Source organism: Asterias rubens, chromosome 5 (assembly GCF_902459465.1).
Source record: "Asterias rubens chromosome 5, eAstRub1.3, whole genome shotgun sequence".
NCBI lineage: Eukaryota > Metazoa > Echinodermata > Asteroidea > Forcipulatida > Asteriidae > Asterias > Asterias rubens.
This window is the reverse complement of record NC_047066.1, coordinates 21,595,453-21,621,058: the sequence shown is the minus strand read 5'-3', so window position 1 is coordinate 21,621,058 and position 25,606 is coordinate 21,595,453. Positions and strand designations below refer to the sequence as shown.

The 25,606-nt window shown below is 38.2% G+C and overlaps 1 protein-coding gene across 1 annotated transcript; it reads right to left on the bottom strand.

Annotated features, from left to right (window-relative positions):
• Positions 1–24,450, bottom strand: LOC117290503 (sodium-dependent dopamine transporter-like). The gene is made up of 14 exons (XM_033771922.1): positions 23,884–24,450; positions 17,848–18,027; positions 13,577–13,711; positions 11,399–11,663; positions 10,463–10,601; positions 9,649–9,783; positions 9,019–9,122; positions 7,822–7,946; positions 5,406–5,518; positions 4,640–4,771; positions 3,875–3,974; positions 3,504–3,619; positions 2,703–2,870; positions 1–2,215 (listed from the first exon to the last, which is right to left on the bottom strand). Exons 1-14 carry the CDS (start codon positions 23,954–23,956, stop codon positions 2,096–2,098), a joined length of 1,905 nt encoding a protein of 634 aa, XP_033627813.1. The 5' UTR covers positions 23,957–24,450; the 3' UTR covers positions 1–2,095.
• Positions 24,451–25,606: the final 1,156 nt, after the last annotated feature.

Sequence of the window (25,606 nt, the reverse complement as noted above, 5' to 3'; positions counted from 1 at the left end):
GGGAGACTTTTGAGTACTCTTTACGTGGAAACAGACTTAACCAAGTAAATCCACTGTTCTTAGAAATGTGAGCATGCTCAGATTGACCCAGACAATGGACATTACTTGGTAAGTCTGCTGCCACCTAGCGTTACAAAGTCTCCCATTAACAGCCTTTTCGAAACTGCAGCCTTGGCTTCACCCCGGCTTCACCTGGATGAAGTTGAGATTGAACAAACAAAAGTGCACGTTTCTATTTTTATTTTCAGAGCTGTGTTAAGCTGCAACCAAAACCTTAGTTTCGAAAGAGGCCCATGTGGCCAAAACAAGGCTCAAGCAAAAAAAATCATGGCTCTTATGTTCAATGTTATCCACAGTTGTACTGTATACAGGGAACTATACATATCAGTTACACATCATGTCTCCATATTAGTCACTTTTCACGTTTACCGCTTTTTGAAGGAACACAATATTTATCAGGGGCAATATTGTAGAAACATCTTATTTTTTTACATTTCTCCCAACAAATAATTTTTACTTAAGTTTATTAAATTAGGAAAAGTTCAAATTTGCTCTCTTTAAGCTGTCGTCATAATTTGGATAATTTCACACCACGGTGATATCGAGACCGACAATTATGGCAAGAATACTCCCCAAAACAATTAAACGTTATTATAAAATGCGCTATATAAGAACTAATTATTATTTGTTATCTCGCAAGGGCACGAAGGATTGAGCTGTACTGCAGCTGATGCATTCGGACTATAAGTACAGTAATTATTAACAAACAAAATTACACCATAGCATGACGGAAACATATTAAATAAATAAATCACTTAAAAAGTTGTTTTCAAACCATAAGAACATTAGTACGTCAAATAAGGTACTTCGTCAGTTATGTTACTTACTACTGTAAAGATTATGCTAATTTCACGACGTCAACAATGATGAGATACATCTCATTGTATTTTATAATAGCAGTAGTGTGATGCAGTATCCCTTCCAAACAACTCTTGGTTATGCCATTACTTTGATGACGGACTTTTATGGGGAAATATCCTCTGATTTGAAATTAAGTTTGATCTTTATATGCAAGTTAATTATGAGTGATCACCAATGACTTAATCATTTACATGAATTACTATTTACATTTTGTTGTTTTTTGTTAGTTCTTTCGTCATTGCAATAAGCCTAACAAAATCCAACACATTATTGTTATTAAATAAGTACCGTATTTTAATTTTTTTGAGATTATAATCAAATTATCAGTATTAAAATGTACATAAAAGCTTTATTTGTTAAAAACAAAATTCAAAGCCCGAAAATTAAACGACCATCACTGTAGCCTTTTATCAAGTCGCACGCGGCGGCGGCGGCAACCCCAGATATCACGCACGGCGCTGGTATTTTTTTGTGCGTGATATTTGCGGTCGTGCTTGACTACTGGGGGTGCCGCGTGCGCCTTGACTAAAGGCTACCATCACTGGGAGAACAATGAAAACGTGCCCTTGTGTAAAGTTACACGCCCAACTGTAAAGTTCATTGAATCTTCTTTAACATCAATGAGGGCGCTGTTTGAGTTTGTGATGTTTTGCCAAGAGTTTGATAAAACAATTATACGATTATAAACAAATCGTGGAAAATAAACCGGAACACATCTGTCTTATTACTACACCATTAAAATTTCCCGGCCCCTCCACGATTTTGTGCCGAATTGTTTAGCTACATTCGACCCCAGTCGACTTTACAAAAAAAGAGAAACTGCAGTGCAGTTCAGTGTATTCTGTTAATAGTGAAAATTACAACGTATTTTCATGCAGTCGATCCTCCTAATGTTTACTGTTATTTATCCACAGTCACTGAGATAAACTTTCAAATTTATTACAAATGAATAAACCTTATCAGTCTGAATATTATTGCGAATGTGATTTTTTGGTATTCCGGGAAAGGCATTTCTTCGAAGAAAATCCACACAAATCCCCGATCGTGTTCCTTGTTGAACCTTAACTTACGGTGTTTGACCGCGTCTTCCGTGCATGCTCGTGGGGGACGGAGCTCCGCTGGCCCCCACGGCTAGTCCCCTACGAATGTTCACACTTCTGTTCCATTGGAAATTTTAAACGTGCGTGACCGGTTTGGTGTCCATTGGTACACCGTTGAGTTGACAGGGGTAATGGTTACCGACCTCCATGTCGGTTGGGTACTGAGGTGGGGTTTGTAGGTTCACTCTAAACCGCTATAAGGAGAAGAAAACAGAAACAAAATTGTAGAACAAAAAGTATTTTGATAGCTGTGATGAGCAGTTATAACTAAATGATTGGATGTATAGACAGTGTGTTTTGTGCAAATTTGCTTGTGTCGACACAGTATAGAATGGGTAGCATGATTTTATGAAGACAATTTATTTGTAAGTACAAGTTTACAGATGACAAACAACACAATGATTGCATGGGAAACGAAAACGGTTTTGAAATGAACCCCAAATATATTAATATTAAAATTGTATGTTTGACATACAATATGAATGTCTATAATTATATGACATTACGATCAGGTACGAATTTTCTCACAGGATATATAAGTTACAGGTGTGGTGTGTCAAGTGGACAAACATTAGTGGGGATAAGAATGCTATTTTTTTTCCACAGTCTACATTTTAGAAGAATGATTATAAAATGTTGGAAGCAATTCGACAAATTAATATTTGATCTCCATAACCTTACCTCATAAAGGGAACCGGGTGTTGAGGCAATCTTGTAGATTGCAGTGAGCGGAATTAATATAACAGACGCAGCTGCGATCATCCATCCAAGTCCAATGGCCCACGGTGGGTACGTGTATTCGTCGTAGGTGGGGTACTTGTAATTGGCTAATCCAAACACACTACAGCACTGCGTAAAAGAAAACATTCACGAAACAGTCGTGACGAAAAGTCCAATTGTGGAGTCGTAACAAGGCTTCATAAAAAAGGATACCATTATTGCAAGAAAGTATCTAACCAAATTGCTAAAGAATTAAAGTTCTTTTTGTAAAGCTCGCTCTGGGACTCCTTGGTCGCACACTATAGAAACTCCCTGGTCAACATGCAGCCGGATCCGGGCTCTGTGAGACCTGACCCATTGACACGTTTCTGGGTCAGTATGACCCGGAATCTGTGTACAAAATTACCTTGAAATTGGTCCAACAGACGCAGAAGCTAGTCACAATGCCTTTTGACCAGTTGCCTGTGCCCAATTTCATAGAGCTGGTTAAGCACCAAAAAGCAGCTTAGAACAACAAAATAATGCTTACCAGAATAAGGTTACCAGCCAAACTACCATCCCAATGTGTAATATTTGAGTGGTACCCTGCTCATTTCTGCTCAGCAGAACAGTGCGTCATGCAATAATTTCTGCTAATAAACAGCTCTTTGGAATTTGGCACTGGTAAGCCTGACCCAGATATGGTTAAGGACCCGGATCAGAGTCAATTCTGACCCGAGACATTTGCAGAGAGCGCAAAGTAAAGTTAATGTTGATACTTACCATAACGAATGCTGGACATACAAATGACCAGCACACACGCCAGTACATTCCTGGGTAGTATCCGAGCATTGCCTTGATATCTTCACTTATCCTCTTTGTTGGCGGCAGCTGCATCCCTGTTTGTCGAGAGGAACAAAAATCAAAACTGTTTTCATTTCAACTTTCATAGTTTTAAGTTGGATTGTATGGCATGGTTTCAAATACTCCAATAAAGGCTTGTTATTATTTATACTTAGACAGTGTGAACTGATGTCAACCCATTAACTACAAAAAAAAGTTGATGATAAAAAAAATATATGGCAGTTTGATTCAGAAATAATTATGTAGAGCATTAGTAGGGTCGAAAAAAGTATGATTAAATTTCGTCTTACCGTAAAACCAAGAAATGGCAATGGCTTCAAAGAACACAGCCAGCAAGATGGAGTAGGAGGCAGCAAAGCTGTCAAACAGGAACACCAAATATGCCCCACCCTGGAAACAAAATAAGATCAAGATTTAGTAAAACGAACATTCTTACTTCAAATGGAAACAGTTTTATAATGAAAGTATGGGTTATTTCAAACACAAATTATCATCTTGTATAATATAGGCACAAAGGCAAGGAAAGAGACACAATGCATGTGAAGTTTGAATTGTTTTTACATTGCTAAGAGAACTACTGATTGAAACTTTAAGAACTTTAGTTACATAACGAAGGCGCCCGCATACGGTCACACTACCTGTGTTCGTAGCCCTGGCGGCCTTACACTTTCGTATTGTACTACAGTGACTCTGTATCTGTGTACAGAGGAAGAGTCCTATATAGGGCTACCTGTTTTCGTAACTTCTACAACTTTTTTGGAGTTGAAGAAAGAAATATTGACTAGAGTGGGACTCATGAACCTCCGACCTCCGGAAAAGTACCGGTATTCTACCAACTATAAGCTATTTGAGCTCTATTTCGGTGGTCTACCTATCGTGTCAATATCTTTTGACTGTCGTAATATAGGGGTCACACACAAGTTTATGATACAACCTGCTTTTAAAACCGTAATAGTAAAGTTTTCCAAAATTCTACAGCCGCAGACATGAATTTCAGCCATTTTCTTAGTACACACTAAAGAATTATGTTAACAAATCATGTTACTATACTTTACCTGCGACGTGAAGGCAAGCCCCACGAGGAAGTAGAACGAGAAAAGAAAAGCCATGAAAATTTCCCGGTGGTCTTTGACGATGCGTGGAAACTGATCAGAAAGAGCCGTCATAATGGCCTCGGAACCCCCGAACTGAAACATGAAACAGTCGGGATTCAAGATTTATATACCATGAAATTTGATAGATGCAAAGTTCCACAAACGAGATATGAAGTTACTTTTGTTGTTGCTGTTTCCCTCCCCCCTGATCCTTTGAGCCAAAAGGCCAAACAGTTATTTTGTTAAGAGAACGTTGAGTGGTGAGGGAAAATAACGAAAACAAAACGTATCCGCTTTATACAGTTAATTATTGAAGTAAATTAAAAATAATAATAATGATATAAATAAAGAGAAATTATGAAGCGCAAATACAATAGCAGAAAAGCCAAATTGTATTTAAAAGAGTTTCAGAAAACAATGGAACATATGATTTGGAATTGTTAACAAACTAAATGAAGACGGTACATTGCATAAAAGAAGTAAATATTGATGTTTCTTTCACTGTTCTGACTCAAATGTTTTGATCTAGTTTTCTGCGTATGCATGCAGCGCCCTCTTGCGGGGAAGGCTGCTCTGCATCTCCATTATTTTCAAGGGGTTCCCAATCAATGATTTGACGTAAGTCAAACTGGAGTCTATCTGACTACATTTGATACCTGGTTTAATTAACGCACAGTGTACAAGAAAGAAGAGAAGACAGTCAATTATTAGGGATCTTTGTAATTACCGAGCTGTCTAAGCCCAGTGTAATCAGCATCAGAAAGAAAATGATGGACCATATCGGCGCTCCAGGCATCGTTGCGAGTGCTTCTGGGTACGTCACAAACACGAGCCCGGGTCCTAAAACGACAAGAAAAAAGAACAATATTTAGAAAAAAGTTCCAGTGCAAACCTCGAATTATTTTGAAAAGGCCTATATTAAAAATGCTTATATGTGGCAGATCTAGCAAACTGAAAAATCTTCAAACTGATTAATGAAATTATCGAACATAGACTATGAAAGTTGCAACCTTTATCGTCATTATTTCTCGTGAAATACTTCCGTCTTTATTTTCTTCTGATGTTGAAATATAAAGCAGTGACCAGCAATTAATCCATTCCATTGGGGGGGGGGCACAACAAGCAACAAATGTTTGATATTAACAATAACTTTCTATTCACTTTTTGACTTCTTATTTTGTTACCAAAGATATAATGACCACAAAAGTGGGAGTTTTCTTTGAAATTATTGTGAAATGTTAGAAAGATATCTCGTGTTGGTTTATTCGCAAGATATTCAATTGTTCACGGCTTTCTATCATTGGTACGGTGGGACAGTTATTTCAATTATCATTTTCAACAAAGTAGGTCTGCGTTTGAGCTTATTATTTGTAACTTCAAAGACTTTGATTATTAACACTATTCAGGGTACGACTTGTGACTTTCCAACAAGTACAATAGTGTGTTGTTATTGTACGAACGGTTTACTTTAATCACTACTGTAATGGCAGAAGTGTAAGAAAACAGGAAGTTAGTCCCTAAAAGCTTGAATCCAATTGTTTACATTCCTCGGGCAAGAAACGTTTCAAGTTTAAACCCTTTCAAGACTCAACGATTGACGTGTTAGTAGCACCCACTTTGACTGATTTGCCCATTGATGCTGGTTTGTTTAGCTGCCTTTTGCATAAGAGTGCGATTGACTTCATTATAGTTGGTGTGCCTTCAACCTGTTCCACTTTAATTTTTGAGTGGCAATGGTTATCAAGAATGTCAGGTTAAAAAACAAGACGTTGGTTCATATACGCCGAAAGTTTTGGGATAAATAATCAATATTTACAGATATTCCAACACACATCATTATTCCTTTCATGGTGTTTCACTGACCTTTTTTCTCAGAAAATGTTACGAATATTTTGGAGCTCATGATTAAATTTATGCCTTGCTGAACCCAACGTGCCTTTTCATCAAATAATCGGGCTAAATTAATCATTTGGCACCTCTTGCTACGTATTTTATTGGAAACAGTTAACTTCTATTTGCAGTTTTACCATCAGACATACATGTTCAAACTTCGGGGTCTGCTGATCTGTTTGGATCTGGTTTTCTACCAGAAAGTTGCTGCCCCATGGCAAGCAAATTGTTGAAAACAAGGAACACCTTACGGAAACCCCGAGTCCTTGCATTAACCAGAGTTAAACCTACCCCGGTTCACTGAAGGTCTGCAAAGCCCATTTAAGTGTGGGTTCCTGACCCCTATTATTAGGTGACGTATATAATGCCCATAGGCATACAATACCCCAATAAAGGACCCTGTCTAACCTTTATTTAGGTCAAGCGTATACACCGCATTCTACGCGTTATTTGGGCAATCGGTATCCAAAAACTTACGTATAACATTGTCATTAGTTGGGCAACTAAATTTGATTTGTTTGACATCTGTGTCTAGATCCAGGGTGGTATTTTCTCTTCTATGTATGTCAGGAGGTAGAATGTTATCATCAAGTTGATCCTTGTGGGTCTAGAAATGTTTTCGCTGCCGGATCCCAAAAGGCCCATTTTGCCAATGAAAACAACTTTTTGGTATAAAGTAATCTTTTCAGCTTTAACTGTGTCTACGCATGCAGATATTGCTGGCAACTTTTACAATAATAATGAATGATTTTACAATGTATGTTGTAAAGAAACAACCTATTTTAAAAGAAGATAATACTGTACCATACAGGTATACTTTTAAAGAGTTTTCACAAAAGTGATTCGACCGGTGCCACCGGAGGGAATTTGTACAAATTGAAAAACGATATAATTTTGCAAATCATTTATCTCTGAACTAAAGCGTTTCATATAGGATTGTTATTGTAGACAATTATCTGTTGTTGATGAAACGTCAGATTCTTGCGGGCTGCTTAACAATAAGTGATTCTACGAAGAAGAAAAATGAATATAGTCTATCAACACCTATGGATAATGGGATGGAAATCGAACAATTTGTTTTTCTATTGCATAAAGGCAAATATTCTTTCTAGTTTTGCTTCCAGACAATTCCACATGCGTTTCCAACTATTGCAAACTCGAAAAAGAGTTTTGACCAAGCTTCTTTTGACCGTATAAGACACAGTGTGTTGAGAGTATAGTCTTGTTTCAATACGCTCATGTTGTTCACTTACCTTCAGTGGCGACTTTGTCAATGTGGACTTTGTTGCGTACTGACATGTAACCGAGCACAGAGAAGACTACGAAGCCTGCCAGAAAGCTCGTAGCACAGTTGATGACACTTGTGATCAGAGCATCCCTGTATAGTTCAGGAACGAGATCAGAAAACAACTGACGAGTTAGGGCCTTGTCACACGAGGCAACTTGGAGGCAACCGACTGCAGTGCATACTGCATGACCACTTTGGTAGCACACGGGTCAATTTTCAAACATTTTCTTACGATCCACAAGAGAAATAGGTGAACATTCAAATGTGAATGCCTTTTCCTCATGAAGATTGCCTGGAACTGGTTGCCCCGTAAATTGTCTCGTGTGACATGGCCCTTAGACTACACTTAAACAATTTTGTCTGACTCAAAGACAACTGATGATAGTTCATAATTGTTGTTTCTGAATTGTTAATTGTAATGTAATTCTGTATGTGTTTCCTGTTGCAGCAGTTCATTTATGAGATTGCATTCAGTGCTGCCTATAGAGCTTCCTTTGAATGGAACGTTGGATTTGAGACTATTTCCTACTGCATGGAATGGAGCACCCTACATACAACACCCCATTAGAAACAATAATGGAATGCAAGAACTTGGACTCATATGTTCTTCGAGGAACTGAACCAAAGCTGAAACATGACAAACCGACTTAAATGAACCCGAGCTGTAGATCGAATCAGCAAAGGACAGATGAAACAAGGCAGAGAACCAAAACAAGAACCAACATTTGGACCAACTCCAAAAACAGAGACAGGACAAAAACAGTAATTGGTAAGCGAGATTTGTGCACTTTTCTTATAGAACCTATACTCTCCTGTGTATGTTTTTGTTTAACTAATATTATAACTGGAATAAACAAGCCTAGTGCCGAACCCAGGCCCAAGATAAAATTATGGGAACCAACGTATCAACCAGCTTCAAAACAGAGACAGGACAAAAAGAGTTATAAGACACTAAAGTGAGATTTGCTCACTTTTCTTGTAGAACCTATACTCTCCTGTGTATGTTTTTGTTTAACTAATATTATAACTGGAATAGACCAACCTAGTACCGAACCCAGGCCCAAGAGATAATGATAGGAACCAACGTATCAACCAGCTTCAAAACAGTGACAGGACAAAGCGACTATTTTGTCATTTTGTTTATAGATCCTATAATACTCACCTGTATATGTTATTATTGAACTTATTGTAACTGGAATAAGCCAACATAGTGCCGAACCCTGGCCCAAGAGAAAAGCAGATCTGTGTGGCTGCATCAACCCACACCTACGAAAAGCAAATAATGGAAAATGTTTAAGAACTATTCTCATCAAATAGCAACAGTTGAGCAAAATATATACCTGATACCGATCAACCAAACGTCTATGCGTTGCGATGTATATAAAAGCAGGAAAGTTTTGGTAAAGTTCTATGTCTATAGATCTGTCACTTGTAATTTGTTACGCCACGCGACGTGGACATTTATTAAGAATCGATTCAACTCGTTGTTCATTTACGTATAGTTGTTTTGGGGAACAGCTCTTATTGGGCAGCACGGCATGACGGCCCGTTGTTGTAAACGTACAATACGGCTATAGTCAAATTCAGCTATACTTTCTGACATTCGCTTTGTGAGGCAAGTAGATGGTCTCTTTGGTCTTGATGGACGGGTGTAAAGTGGCCACGAAGTGTCCGGGTGGCAGAAATTCTGATGCTACAAGCATTATTGTCTTCCCAAGCAAACCACCACAATAAAGTCCTAAAGCATGACATTATTATTACGTTACATTAGTTGTGAGCTATGGCCATATACCTGAGCATTGAGAAGCTTGGAAAACACCGGGATGACGTAATACTTGATGCCAACATCCGCTCCTTCGAGTGTAACCCCACGAATCAGAAGACAGAACAGCACAGCGTACGGGAATGTAGCTGTGAACCATACCACCTTGGACAAAAAACATGTAAAGTTTATTAGTATTTGTGTAATTGTAGTTTATTAGTATTCGTGCAATTATACTTAAAATTAGTACTTTTTTTGCAATTAAAGTTTATTATTTTTTGCGCAATTAAGTTAGTGTTTGTGCAACAGATATTATAATTAGACATTGGATAACAAATATTGTTTAAGTTTTCAACATACACACCGATGTATGACACACACTCGGTGCTTTTCCGAGTATTGCTTGGTAAAAAAAAATCTACCCGGACGGCATTCGAACCACGACCACAGCAAATATACCGCAGTTTTCTTACGACTGTTTGTATCACACATGTTATAATTGCAAAGGAAATAACCGATACTATTCTAGTTTTCACCCTAGATATGTGTGATAGGCACTGTAACTCATTGCTTTTCCCGAGTCTTCTTGGGAGAACAAAAACCTACCCTATTGGGATTCGAACCACGATAGCAACAATTTTAGTGCAGATTTTACACCATTGTTTGTGTTAGAACATCGTTTTGGTGCCATTTACTTAAACATTGCATGTAAGACTACAGTTGCATCATAGAACAAACCACATTCGGGTTGAAAAGTAGGAGACGTGTGATTCGTTCAGTGGCTTTCCGGTATTGTACGAACAAATAATGACAACTACACAAAGACATCAATGATTGTCTATACCTTTCCGGAACCTTTGATTCCCTTCCACATGCTGAAGTAACAGATCAAATAAACCGTGAAGAGACACAGCATCAACTGCCAGACCACTTTACCCATGTTTTCCACTCCACCACTCTGGTCCATCTGCAGCACACCACGCCTATATCAAGGATAGACAAAAACTGAGTTGGGTTCCGATTGCATTTGATTGGTAATTGAGTGATACTTCAAAAAGTAGCAATTGTTGAGGTTTGAAAAAAAATGTGTGTTTTTGAAAAATACTGATTGATGATACCCAAGCCTATATGCATGGACTTTAAAGGGGGGTACCCTGTTTCGGCCCTAGGAGTAGGGGGCAAAGGCCCTGAAACAAATTGTGTAGCCTACATCTTGTGTGTCATAAAAATACAAAAAACTGTGCCCCCCCCCTCTTTATATTTAATTTCTAGAAAGAAAGTGGGAAATCCACTGCGTCATTGAAATGTTATGACTACCGGTGTTGTGGAGGTATTCAAGTTGTACTTATCTCACTCTGTGAATGCAGGTGCATGAAGTTTCTGGGGACACCATTTTGAACAAGATTTGCATCTATGTATTGCACGTTACTCATGCAACATGTCAATTAATTTGGCTAAGGTTAACTTAAGTTTGATTTTAAAAGACACTTATCATTCACTGGGTGCTACTCTCAGTGTCAGAGAGTTATGAAACATGTTTTGATGAATGAAATGTTGGACGTCATCTGTCAATGGTTTGAGTTTGTTGCCCACCTGTTAGAAACCTGTCAATTTGGCCATAGGTGTATTAAGGTTTGACTGCAGTGTCAGTGACACTATGTCAGAGAGCTAGGAAACAGTTTTGATGTATGAAATTGTGGATATAAAGTCACTGATTAACTTGAGCAGGTAGTTTCAAGCTGATGAACTTGCCAACAACTCTACGTACATGCCTACTCACTCATAGTATTCCGTAGCTGCTGAGGTGGTCCTATTGATAATGATGGTCCCGTTTGTCCCATCTTCAGCAGTAACATTGACTTCCACGTCAAACTGCGGCCCGTCAATGGGTGCGAAACAGTACATGGTGTTCCAGTCATGGTCACAGGTACTCCACGGTAAGACGGTGGTGAAGGAGGCAAAGAAGTAGTAGAGAGCCCATGAGATGATGACGTTGTAGTAGAAGTCCACAAAGAACGCGATCAAAACCACGCACCATCCAACCCCTAAGCAAAGAAATCATCTCAAATGTATTTCAAACGGCGTATGATTTTCTCGTAATTAATGTATAGCACGTTTACAGTAGCCTAATGTTATCCTCTTTTTTTAAAGGCAGTGGACACTATTGGTAATGACTCAAAATAATTATGAGCAATAAACCTAACTTGGTAACAAGTAATGGGGAGAGGTTGATGGTATAAGATATTGTGAGAAACGGCTCCCTCTGAAGTGCCATGGTTTTCGAGAAAGAAGTAATTTTCCACGAATTTGATTTCGAGACCTCAGATTTAGAACTTGAGGTCTCGAAATCAACCATCTAAACGCACACAACTCGTGTGACAAGGGTGTTTTCTTATATACATATTATATATATATTTTATTGACCAAACCAACAGCGGACGAGCCGCCAGTTACAGGAAAGGATACAAAAAAAAACAATAAGAAATATTCATATAGCCTATATAAAAACAATCTGATATGTACAAAGTTAACAATTAAAATAGAATCATCTTAGGAAAGAAAATTAAAGCATACATTGAAGATTAAGTAAAATAAAATAGGGAACAGAAACAGACCACCATGAACGACTGTGAAAATATATTTAAAATAAATTATAAACAGAATAAATGATAAAAAAGACTATCTCGCAACTTTGATGACCGATTGAGCTCAAATTTTCACTGGTTTGGTATTTTATGCATATGTTGAGATACACCAACTGTGAAGGCTAGTCTTTGATAATTACCAATAGTGTCCACTGCCTTTAACATTCCCTTGCTTACTGGGATTGTTGTATATACTCCTTAACATTTGAACTATCTTTACCGTTCTTGGAAACGTCCACACAAATTGGCTATACACGAAATTATTGATAATTTACGATTTAGTGCCATTCTACGTAACTGCAATGCCAAAACGACACACAGCCGCATGGACCAATATTTTAGCATTTCTCTTTCGAAATGCCCTTACTTCTGTTCCCTTTAGCTGAACAATACACAAAACACATGTGGATGCCCATAAAGACACAACTTTTACCATACAGTTTGATTCCCTGAAGAAGAAACAAAAAACGCTGCCGCTGAGGAATTTCTGACCCCTGGTATCTCTCCTTCTAGTCCGCATTCGAAATCCTTCCCGGAAGAAGTGAGCATAAGATTGCACCGACCTCCCCTTAATTATCGTCTTTAAAAGCAACATGGGCCCCGATTCAGCCAAAAACCTCGGATTTCAAAGGTTTTAATTAAAAGAAAAATCGAAGTTGTTCCCAGAAGCGTAGTATCTCTTTTCTTGTTGGTTCGATGGTTGGGTTCGGTTTCCGGAAGCGGTAAGTAAACTGCAGCCCTAGCTTGCCTTACGTTCTTTGATTTTGATCCAAGGGCCTGAGGTAATTCAGCCAAGATTAAACCTCAAGCTGGAACTCTGCTGAGGATTTCATTATTTTGTGGTTTGGGTTCACAATTTTGTTTTTGGATTCAGCTTAGATCCGCGGTTACAGCTGACGAGGGTGTACGAATAGAACAGTAGTGTGCTAAGTCTGGGTGCTAATCTTTAGATTTACCGATAGTTCATTGCAGGAGGAAAATTTGAATAAATTCATCTTCAAAATAATATAGGCAGAAAGGAACTTGACCTGACTTAAGAACTATACTATAGGTGTAGTTGTGTTTTGTTTGCTAACTAAAATGGCGAACCGCAAAGTTTATCAGATATGGCTTGACAGAATGTGCTATAGAGAAATGCATACAATGTGTCTCACCTTTAATTAATATTAGACAAAATTATCTTAACATTATTGGACAAACTTCCCATAAAACAAACCTACCTTTAAATATTGGACACACTTACCCTTAAATATTGGAAAAACTTCTCTTTAAATATTGGACTACTTATACCTTTAAATATTGGACAAACTTACCCTTAAATAGTGGACAGACTTTATCCCAGACGGTGATGGCGCCTGTCTGATTGTACTGGCCCAGGGCCAGCTCCAGGTAGAAGAGTGGGATACCACAGATGATGAGCATTATCGTGTATGGGATGAGGAACGCCCCTAGACAAAACGACAAAATGGAAAGACAAATTAAAATTTTTCCCAACTTAAAGTTTGGGAAAAGTGATGAGGTATTCATGACTCCTGGTACGTGTAATCAAGTTGGCTGAATATATCCCCTTGAAATAAATGATTATGTTTGCATTATAATGCTGGCAACAGACGAACAACCTAATGAAATTCGACTATTTAGAATATTGTTGGTTTCACTGATATGTTCAACTTCATTCATACCATCTTGCCCCCTCGGGTCATTGTATCGTACCTAGATGTAATTAGGTCTGTATGCTACATAAAGTCAATATAACGCGCGTCTATGGCCCGCCCAGGGGCCCCGGAAGCCTAAAGGGCTCAAAACCAATCTCGATAAAATCATGCCAATTAAACAAACATCATTGTAATAGCAGCAAGGGTAAATGTACAAAATATGACACAGTTTCATAAGTGTGAGCTGCGAAAATATGTCACCGTTTCATACCAAGTGTGAGCTGTAGGCATGTTCGATCACATTGGCTTAACCCTATCCCATATCACATAGGGGCGTATTTCCAAACCCCTCGTAAGCTGATACCCTTGTAATCACGTATCGCTCCTGCACCCATCCTGGGTATAGGCTCATGGGCTAACCAGTAGCATTTGTAAGGCCGTCGGCAGGAACGGACACCTTAATCCGTATACTCCATTTATCTTGATCTTTGTGATCCGGGTGGAATAATGCCTGAACGATCCGGACCTCCCTGCCGGCGTGCTAACGGTGTAGGATTCGCACTCTAGAATAGACACAGCTCAGTAACGGAAACGGAACACGGGGGCGTTTTGGAGTGCTGACGTGTTAAAGGGGATAGCAAATAAATTATGTGATAGTCTTCGTCAAATTTATCTTGATTTGCTTGCATTTAGATGAAAGGTTGTACCTGAGCATGGCCTGCTTTCATATAAATAGTTGTCAAAATTTATACCATTCAATCGACAAACCAGAAAAGATGATTCACCATTGCCTTGAATCGTTTAAAATATGAAACGGAACTCATTTATCACAACGAATATTATTTCTCTAACACCAAAACACAGTTCTTGTGATTCAATACATGCTTTTTACGATCGCCAAAATAACATTACGTCTGCATTGGAACAAAACCTTGAATAAATTTCTTGGTATCAGTTCACTCTATAGCAGGCTCATGAATTAGCACTTGAATCTGATGTATAACCCAGGTAAGGGACCCACTGTTTATAATTCGATCTTTCTAAAATACAAAACACAAAGTGATTAGTTTTGAGGTTTCTCTATTCTCTTAATCCTGGGGATCTCAATTGAGTGCTATTCACACGGCAGCAATTTAACTGGGGTCCTTTGCTTAATTTTAGCATGGTTGAAAAATGTAGCAATGCTTGACAAGATTTTGCAGGGGGACTTGGGCAGTGTAGAAGATTTGTTGTCCTTTCACATGAGGCACATTTTGTAAAATTTTACAACCACGCTACAATTTAGCAAGGGACCCTTGCTAAATTGCTCTCATGTGAAAGGAGCTCCTCGATAACGATTTTGTTATGTTTCGTTTGTTTGTTTCGCAGCACAAAATAGAATCCACTTGTTATTAAAAAACAGTGATGACTGAAAGTGCGAACCGAATTGTAGCAATTAAGAAGCTGTATGTACACCATGCGTGCAATTCATAATTACAGTGCTGCTCGTTAAGGCTTAATTAAAGCAACATTAAGGCTCTTCGTGACTCCAAAGGCAAGCAGGCCAGTCTTGATTTGTTAATTTCCGTCGCGAAGCCAATCATGTTGATATTGGCACTGTTATTAAAAAACATAAAACAACTCGAGTAAACTTGTACAAGCTGTGTTTCCGACCGCGTACGTGAGTTCGATGATAGATGAATGCCGTCGACACCAGGGCACTGTTTCACCTCTTCACCGCTAATAGAGCAGCCGGCATGCATAACAGGTCCATGGGGCACAGCTTCGAATTCTTCAACACCCTCAAATCAGAGTTTGCATTAGTTTGAGAAGTAAAGAGAACAGTGGTGTTGCCGTCTTGGGAGCTATTTTAAAATGCAATTCGATCTTTCGAAGTGGACATTTGTTCGAAAATAGTGAACTTGATTAGTGGGTCAATGGACGCATTCCTGAAATCAATCCAAATATTATAGAAGACGAAATTTGTCTAGTTGCTATTTCTAGAAGTACGTGTTTGCACTGTTTAAACAGTGGGAGTCTCCAGGGACCAGTCTATTTCCATGCAAACCCCAATTTGGTCACGTTGATAATAAGATCCCTATACCACAAACTCATTGATAGGTTTCACAGATCCTCCCCAAAAGTATTCACTTATTACTTCAAGTTGTGTTTCAGAACTATTATAGGTTTAATAGATGTTAAATTTGCATCGGGGATAAAAAAAAATATTCATTTTGGTTGTACCCATATACACCGATGTGTGTTAACACGGTATACTCAAAACTTTCCTTGAAAACCCAGGCATATTACTCTAGGTTTCTTATAAAGCATGCGTAATTTTCGTAAACCTTTTGAAAAAGAAATAGGGTGTAGGTTGGTAAACTATAAACCCCACGTACTTGTGAGGTTATCCCTCAATTCACAGTTATCAATGAATCATTTTAAACGCTGCACTTGACACAACACTTGGGTCAGAGGCCAGCAGGTAAAACCCACTTACGGAGCAAAGGTCACCATAAATTAAATTTAGTATAGGGCCTACGTGTATCTTCACGGGCAAACGTGATGATAGCGATTTCACGACGTAGAAATACTAAAATAGTATTCTATTTGTTTAAAGGCAGTGGACACTTTTGGTAATTTTGTCAAAGACCAGTCTTTTCACTCGGTGTATATCGACATATGCATAAAATAACAAACCTGTGAACATTTTAGCTCGATTGGTCATCGGAGTTGCGAGATAACTATGAAAGAAAAAAACAACCTTGTTACACGAAGTTGTGTGCTTTAAGATGCTTGATTTCGAGACCTCAAATTCTAAACTTGAGGTCTCGAAATCAAATTCGTGAAAAATTACTTCTTTCTCGAAAACTATGTCACTTCAGAGGGAGCCTTTTCTCACAATGTTTAATACTATCAACCTCTCCCCATTACTCGTTACCAAGTAAGGTTTTATGCTAATAATTATTTTGACTAATTACCAATAGTGTCCACTGCCTTTAACCATGAGTTCATACAAGTCAGGTTTTGCATCAAACTTGGTGAACATAGCCAACTATTCTGATGTTTGTTTTAAGTTTGAAGTAGCAGGTGGTTCAGTGGGAGGGCTCACATTTTGATTAATATGCTCACCCTAACCAAATGTGCTTGTTTGAAAGAATGTTGGTGATTTGAGATTTACAAATAAAACTCCATAATAATCTTGTGTTTTATCTGTTTATGTAGCATGGCACAAAATAATGCAATGCTTCGTTAGAGCAGTCAAGAAATCAAGAAATCAATAACTGGAAAAAAAAACCCAATAATAATCCTTTAGTTGGATAGTTGAAATAAAAAGAAAATTGTCTGTCTTTTTGTGCAGTAAGGCCAAAGGCACAATCGTGATCTGCAAAGGCCTTTGATATTGTTAAAAACAATTCTGTTCATGTTTTAAGGTAATGTAGGCTACTCAATTGAGAAAGTAAAAGTTTGTTCCCTTGAAATAATTTGTTAACAATTAAAGAGAGCTAGTCTAAGAAGGCAATCGTTATAAAGTCGTATAATATTCATGGTGCTCATCAATGAGGCAATGATGTGTAATAATGAGTAATGGGCTTAGGCTGTTTACCCAAGTAACTCTTCATGAACCCCAAGGTGAAACCTCTCGAGCCTCTGAGTTAATGTATCGTGTCTAACACCAAATGAACGTCTTCGACCCGAGAGCTTGCCCAAAGGCATACCGTGTTTATTGACTCAGGAGCCCTCGTTAAAATGACCCATTTCCCTCTGATTTGATGATATATTGGAGTAAAAATTTCCCACTCAAATGAACATTCGATTCCGATCAAACATCGAGACAGTCAACAAAACGAGAATGTCAAAGACACAAAATCATTACGAAGGGTAGACGTAGAAACGTAACCCTCCAGCTAAGTCTCCTTGTGTTATAAATAGTTTCCCCTACTCCTTACCTCCTCCGTTCTTGTAGCACATGTAGGGAAACCGCCACACGTTGGCCAAGTCCACGCAGAAGCCGATGATAGAGAGCAGAAAGTCCGCTTTGCCGCCCCAGGTTGGACGGGCGCCATCGCTCCTTCTCCCAGGAGCAAGCTCACCGCCTTCCACGCTTACTTTCAATAACTTGCCCTGTGCTGCTCGGTTGATGAGAAACATGGAGAGTCGGATAAAGTGGATTGGGAGAGAACGAAAAAGAAATGTTAGGAAAGTTTCTTCGAATTGATCGATGACGACAATCGGAGTGGGATATTTTTTTTTAATTTATTCATACAATGAATCGGGTATATATTACATGACTTTATTTGGGCATAAACATGAAGCAATAATTAGGAGAAAAACACCAACGATGGTGACGGTTCAATATATTGTTTTCACACATTAAACATGTTTGTTTCGATTGCGTTGATCAAACTTTCTTCGATTGCATTAAAACTTATTTCGATTACATTGATCGATGATTTTACCATCAAATCTAGAATTGAACATTTCTCACGACTGTCAAAGACTTACACTGATCGAAATAAGCATTGGTGACTTGAAACTTCAAATGCTATTTCCTCGACTTGAATTAGATAGAGGAATTGTTCTGATATTTATTTTGTCTGAGGACTTGCCTTTAGATTGAGGACTAATAGTTTTTATCGATATTATAAATCATGTACGTTGCCATAGAAGAACGACTTGTGCACTAGACGTAACAGCGAGAATATACCAAGTGGCTTTAATATTCTGAGCTAATGATAGTCTCCCCAAAAAAGATATACCCTTAGATCAACTTGGAACAATCTCACATATAGCCTCATTTATCATTTGAGTAGTTGTTTGCAGAAACGAAGCTTATGACAATATTGTCCAGATCGGTCATTTAAGAAACTGTCATCAGGAAACCATACTTCAATCTTTCAAGAAATAAGACCACACACAGAGTCCCTGAAGTTCACAGAAGTCATGAACTGTTGTGAAACATGAGCAACAATTCACTCAAAACAGATGATTTTATCATCAAATCTAGAAGGAAACATTTCTCACGACCGTCAAGTAGGCCTTTAAAATGCCACACAATTCTGATGCAGAGTTAGGTTGGTTGGTGAATTCAAATGCCCTTTCCAATGTCGATATGAATCAGTATGTACACAACTTCTGGTATTAACATTTTTAGAGGAATTATACACGTTATACATTGCGAAAAAGTTTCTATTTTCGAGGCATCCTGCTTAAAAAAGGAAAATGAATTGGAGTGGGTGATCTTTATACTTTGGCCTTGCACAACATTTACAGTAACATTGTTACTTTTCCAAATGTATCGTAACAAAGTGACCGCTTAAACACATTGACGTACGGTATTATGATCATCCACAATATGTGCAATAGTCTATACTTGTATTTACTAAATGAGGCTTCTTATAACACAATGATATAGTCTACAATCCGTGAGCTACCAACCTTGGTTGCCAATCAAATTTGAGCCGGATTGGAATTTAAATTTGTCTCGAATGTGCTGAGTGGGCTTCTGCCCACCCATACGCATCCATGAGTTGCAGTTACTGTTTGGATATTCATTTGTTATGTACTTGATGAAAACACCATTCTTCGACACTGTAAAGAACACTGTGTGGACGTGTGTAAGTCCACATAGTGATCGAAGTCCCGACATTAGATGGACTTAGATCCACACTTCATATGTAGCGGTAACATTCGTGAACTACTATAAACGTTTAGTGTTAAATTGCAGGGGGGAGGGTGGAAATATCATGTTTAACGTGTAATTACTGAATTGATGTCGTCACAGTGATTTATTGATGTTAAGGCATGTTAACGGGGCCCCAAAACTTCATTTTGGGCATACCCTGGCATACTCTGGGTAAAAAGCATAGAATATTAAGAGGCAAGTAAACAGATATATAAATAAACCAACCAACAAACAAACCCAAGTACAATAGCAGCTCAAACATGTAACATTATGGAATATGGAATAAAAAACAATAAATCACAAAAAAATTTTTTTTTAAATTAAACACTGCAAAGAGACAACTATTAATAAGACCTTTCTTATTTCTCAGAAATCTAAACTCAAAGAAACAGTTTCGCACGTAGGTATTGAAACAAAATGTTTTCCAAAAACAAGACCCCATAGTAAAGGAAGGAAAACTACTGCCATATCAAGAAACACATTTGCGTAAACAAAACGCTTTACATTTCAAATCGTTGATTTGTTTAAGAGATATTTTCATACACTCCATTTTTGCTCATTTCACATTATCCTCTTTGTGTACAAAATTCAGAGATTTTTTCCCTCCACTTAGATTAAGGATTCACCAATCACCAATGGCACCCCAGCTCAAACAATATATGATTTTCACCGTGAGCTAGAGAGTGGATAGATCTCAGGGTAAATTCGATTAGCTGCGGATCGCCACGGCTCGTCACATAGTTGAGCAAGATCGTGGCCGTGGGTAAAAAACCACGATCGGTCTCCTTTATTGATCAGCCAGTGTGTAGGCCTATCTATTTTCAATCTGGACACGATTGCCGTAACACCGTAAGTGTACCTCATCGGAAGAGTTGTACAGATGTAAGCTAACTTGGTCGAGTGCAGAGGCTTGAGGTTGAAACGTTTGACGCAACCATTTTAGATTAGAGCAAGCAAAGCCATGTCATTTTAATTCAAATTAAGGCACTGGACACGTTTAATAATTGTCAAAGACTAGTATACAAAAACAACCCTGTAAACATTTGGGTTCAATTGGTCATCGAATTTTCATGAGAGTAATGAAAGAAAAAACACCCTTGTTGCAATACTTTCTTTGCTTTCAGATGCATTCAAAAAGTCTTGAGCTGAAGTATTTGAGTGAGAAGTTGCCTCTTTCCCCTCAAAAACGTTACTTCAGAGGGAGCCTTTTCTCACAATGTTTTATACTTAAAACAGCTCTCTCCATTGCTCGAATACCAAGTAGGTTTTTATGCTACGAGTGTTTTTTTTTAGTAATTACCAATAGTGTCCAGTGCTTTAATGCATCCATTTTGAATTGGCGTACACGGAGGCCGCGTCCGATTTCGGCTACGTCTAGCGGCTACCAATATGACTATGACTGCAAAAACAACAGTTGAGAATAGGAGTGTACGTCGTTTCAGCCATAGCCACAAGCCAACTCGGGTCATACAAAGTTGAGGAAGAATGGACTTGATGAAAGAAATGTAACCGTAGATTCAATGTTTTTTAGTTCATGGCTATTTTAACATGGAATGTTCCCCTGAATTCTTGTCATTGATTGATCTGAACCATTTGAGAGAATCTCGGTTGTTATATATTATCAATTATTGCACTGGTTGTTGGTCGATCAAGTTAAGTTTTTGGAAAGAACTTTTTGGCGCAAACCTCCACTTGCACCAAAGTATGATAGGAAAGTGAATCCACTGGGTGACACTTAAGATGCATTTTAAAAACATATTTTGTACTGGGGTCTAATGTTTACGTGAAGATAATTTTTTTACCGAGTTGTTATTTTTAGGTGACAGAGTATCAGCATTTTTATTTATTTGTCTATTAAATAGACACAAGGTTATATCTTTCGCGTGATAGAATGACAGTTATGCTGCATCGACGGGGGATGGCATGGGGATTGTTAGAAGGTATTGAAGCATATTGGTGTTTGTGTGATTTGGATCATCACCGTTTCTTATTATCCACTATTTCGGAACCAATGTCCTTGCACGTATTTACTCCATGTGTTTACAACGTGTGAAACTTTCAACTCGCCGCCTTTCTTCAGTATCAGACAAAACTAGGTGGCACTGTGCTTGTGAACAAACACACAAGATGTTAAGGTTACCATGGGCAGTGACGTCATCGACCACGTCACTATGGTAACCATTCTGAAGAATTGATCGTTGGAGCATTGAGCTGGACCACCACGCGCAGGTGCCCTGATGTCTGATTTCAAAATATCGTACAAGGGGGTTTCATGTTGGTGTTAGACAGAGCGAGAGCTTTGCGGAAATAGTTATTTATTGGTAGAGAAAACTGAGCTGCAGAGAGAGCACGGCAAATCAACATTTACATAAAGATATGATCGACATTTATCATGCAAAAAAATAGTTCATGGCTTGACGTTTCAACCCGAAGCAGAGTTTTTCTTGAAGGTTAAAGCTTTAGCCTTCGAGAAAATGCTCTGCGGGGTAAATGTATTTTATTGAATTTATACCATAGGCCCTTTTGGTTTGTAACGTTTGCAGTAGCTTATTATTAAGACATATATATATATATATATATATGGTACACAAGCTTGTAGATAATATTGGTATTTCTGTACGCGTCAGAGAGATGTTAAAGTAATTAAACTTTATAACAGAAAATATAAAAATTTTGCTTAACAGAGGACACTGTTTATTGATGACATACTTTAATTAAAGTTTCAAGGAACTGTTTCCCTGTACCCAATGAGAATTTGAATCTAAAACATAATACATAAAACCAACCTATATAATGTTTAGTTTATGCATAGACCATAGTCCTTGCTTTATAGTTTATGTATATGGTTCTGCGTAAGGCTCATCGTATTCCCATCGGAGAAGATGTTAAGTTCAGTTTAAAGTATTGACTTAGACAACGTTCTGTGTGATTGTTTGCTTAGGGTGCATTTTGCCAACTTCCAACATGTGGACTTTCTCAAATGTGTGGTTCGATTCCGGCAAGGTGCTTACCACACATTGCGTAAAGACCATGGACATAATGTGCAACTTGGCCGTGTTGGAAAAGAAAATCCTTTTTATACAGTTAAGAAAACCAGTACTTACAACAAATATTTGGTCTATTGCTCTGCTGAATCGCAGGTTTGTTTTCATGAAGTGAAAGTGGTGTCAATTTTATCTGTTTAAACACACGACAACAAGCAATGTACATTTCTACGCTGTGCTAACCAAACGTTTGTGACTACTTCAGAAGTCTTAGCTTCAAACCTTACAAGTGCAGTGGAAAGTTATTGACTGTTCACCGGTGGACTGGTGCCTGAGCCCACAATGGTTTAGATATGTATCGGTAAACTAATCCATGTCATTTAATTTCCATGACAGTTAAATGTTGAAGTTTCACCACAATGTGTCCATGAACGGAAACCTTAAAAGCATCGATTGACTCTCAAACTTACGCCAGAAGTGAACTCGTTCCACGCGTTAATTCTAATCCGTCTAATCAATTTATTTACCACATCTAACATTAACGCTAGTCATACGTGACTTATAGGCTAGCCTTTAAACAAATAGTCCAATCTTTTTTCTTTTTTGTATTACTCTGAACACCAGTGTATTTCATGTGCTGTGCACGCATTACTTTCCCGAGTTCTGTGAAACAAATAACTCAGTAGGTTCTTTTAAAGTCCCTTTCAACAAGATCAATATTTCAGAGCCGACACTTCCTCCCCTAAGATACTATGGTGTACACAATAATTAAAATGACTTGGGCCTAATTCATCAACTGCTATACCCTTCATTTGGCTACTAGTACTAAATTATGTTTGAATATAATGGGTGGACATTTTAAGAACCTGTGGTGTCTTATTCTGCATTTGTCATTTATAAGCGCCTTATATAATGAGCAAAAACAATAACTTAGCAGTGTTGTTTTGGAAAGCTGTGCTAAATCTGGCACCACCAACTTAAAGTATTAAAAAGCACCAGTTGTTATAATTGCATCCGGTTCAAATTCCTCATTGGATTCCAACTTTGTTAATATCCCTTCCCTAGGCCCCTAGCATCTCATTCAGGAATTGAAATAACAATAAGCATTACGCCTCTACCTGGTTTTATTCACAGTTTAGGCGAGCCGTGATCTCCTTAATTGCCAATAACACTCCGCCCACATTTTTATAACAAAGCACCTCTCTGATGCCGTCGGTAAAGTTCGGTAAACTCTTGACTGCTAACTGATGGTGAGTTTCTTTCCCCACATTTTAAGTCAAATTAAATTACAAACGCAGATCATGATTTATACATACCATTGGAGTTCATGTTGATCCCGTAAAATTTAGGGTTATTGCTAGTAGTTGTCACAGCACTATCAGTCCTCATGGTAGATTTGTATCTGTTTTTAACACTCCACACTCGTCCTTGGCCGAACAAAAAAAAAGTATTCAATAACCCTCAGAACGTCTACGAACTTTTTCACTTCAGAGACGAAGTAGAAAAAACTGAATTCCGTTCGGTGAGTGTTTCTCAGCCGTAGTTACGAGACTTTCTGTCTGTAGGAGACCTAAGGAGCTGTTGTGAAGAGGCAAAAAGTCCGATTCATAGATGTAAAAAAAATCAGAAGCCCTGATTGACGGGAGCTGCATGCATGCAACAGGTCTGACGGATCCGATCAGCGCTCATGGGCCTGCCTCGCTGAAGTGGGTTAATAAAGAAACCCTGTCGTTGCTGATGTAGAATACAACCACCCAAGCAAGGGATTGAGCTAGCGTCGTGTACGTATGGCAGCGGCGGCGAGCCTATGTTGACTTGACCACCCCCTCTGGTCCACCACTGTGATATGCAACAAGTAGAAAGTAGGGTCCCCCGCAGCGATTTATATGCATAGCGCAGGCACCACTCTACTCACCAAGAAAGCTCAGGCTAAGATACAACTGTATCCACTCCAGACTCAACTGTTTCTTTAATTAAAAACTCCGAGGTAGGCTATGCAAATGCTGCGCTGGCGTTTCCGCTCGGGACAGGCCGAAGGTAAATGACAAATTGATCGGGTCTCTCCGTGATGCAACAACAATCACAGATTAGCTCCTCGTGCTTGTAATATTATTACTTCGAGGAATGGACATTGCCATAAAAGATACTGCTGTACGCTGGGTTAATTAGATACCAAATTGAATAAGACACACCTCCAAGTTGTAGACTGTGAATTGAATGAGTGGTTCTGTGGAAACAATCTTGGTTTTATAGTAGTCATAGTTAATTGAAGATAATGAGGATTTACGATGAGCCTTCTTCACACTGTCAATCTTCTGTCACGTTTTGACACCTTTGTCATTTGGGTCATGTGATGCAATCTTTCGACGTCTTCGTCATTATTCTGTTGACACGTTTGTCATCTTGTGTCATATTTTAGTCACTTATTTAAAGACAATGAGGATTACGACGAGTCTTCTTGGTATTGTCATCTTCTGTCACATTTTGAAATCTTTGTCATTTTGGGTCATGTTATGCAATCGTTTGAAATAATTACCATCGTTTACAATATTTTGACGTATTTGTCATCTGTTGACACCTTTGTTGTCTTTGGTAATATTGTGAAATCTATTGTCATCTTTTTAAATATTTGTTGTTCATCTTTTGTCATCGAGCCGATTTCTAGGTGCATCGCAGACATTCCTGCGTCAAAGTGGCCAATGTCCTTGTAAAAGCGTCACCATTGTCATGATCGTCCAGTGTAAAGGGGACATATTTTGTATTGATTGTCATCTTCAATGGAATGTTTTTGCCCCTATTGTCACATTGAAGCTTATCATTCCTCCTCTACACTATAGTATTGATTTGTTTGTTTGTTTGTTTGTTTGTTTGTTTGTTTGTTTGTTTGTTTGTTTGTTTGTTTGTTTGTTTGTTTGTTTGTTTGTTTGTTTGTTTGTTTGTTTGTTTGTTTGTTTGTTTGTTTGTTTGTTTGTTTGTTTGTTTGTTTGTTTGTTTGTTTGTTTGTTTGTTTGTTTGTTTGTTTGTTTGTTTGTTTGTTTG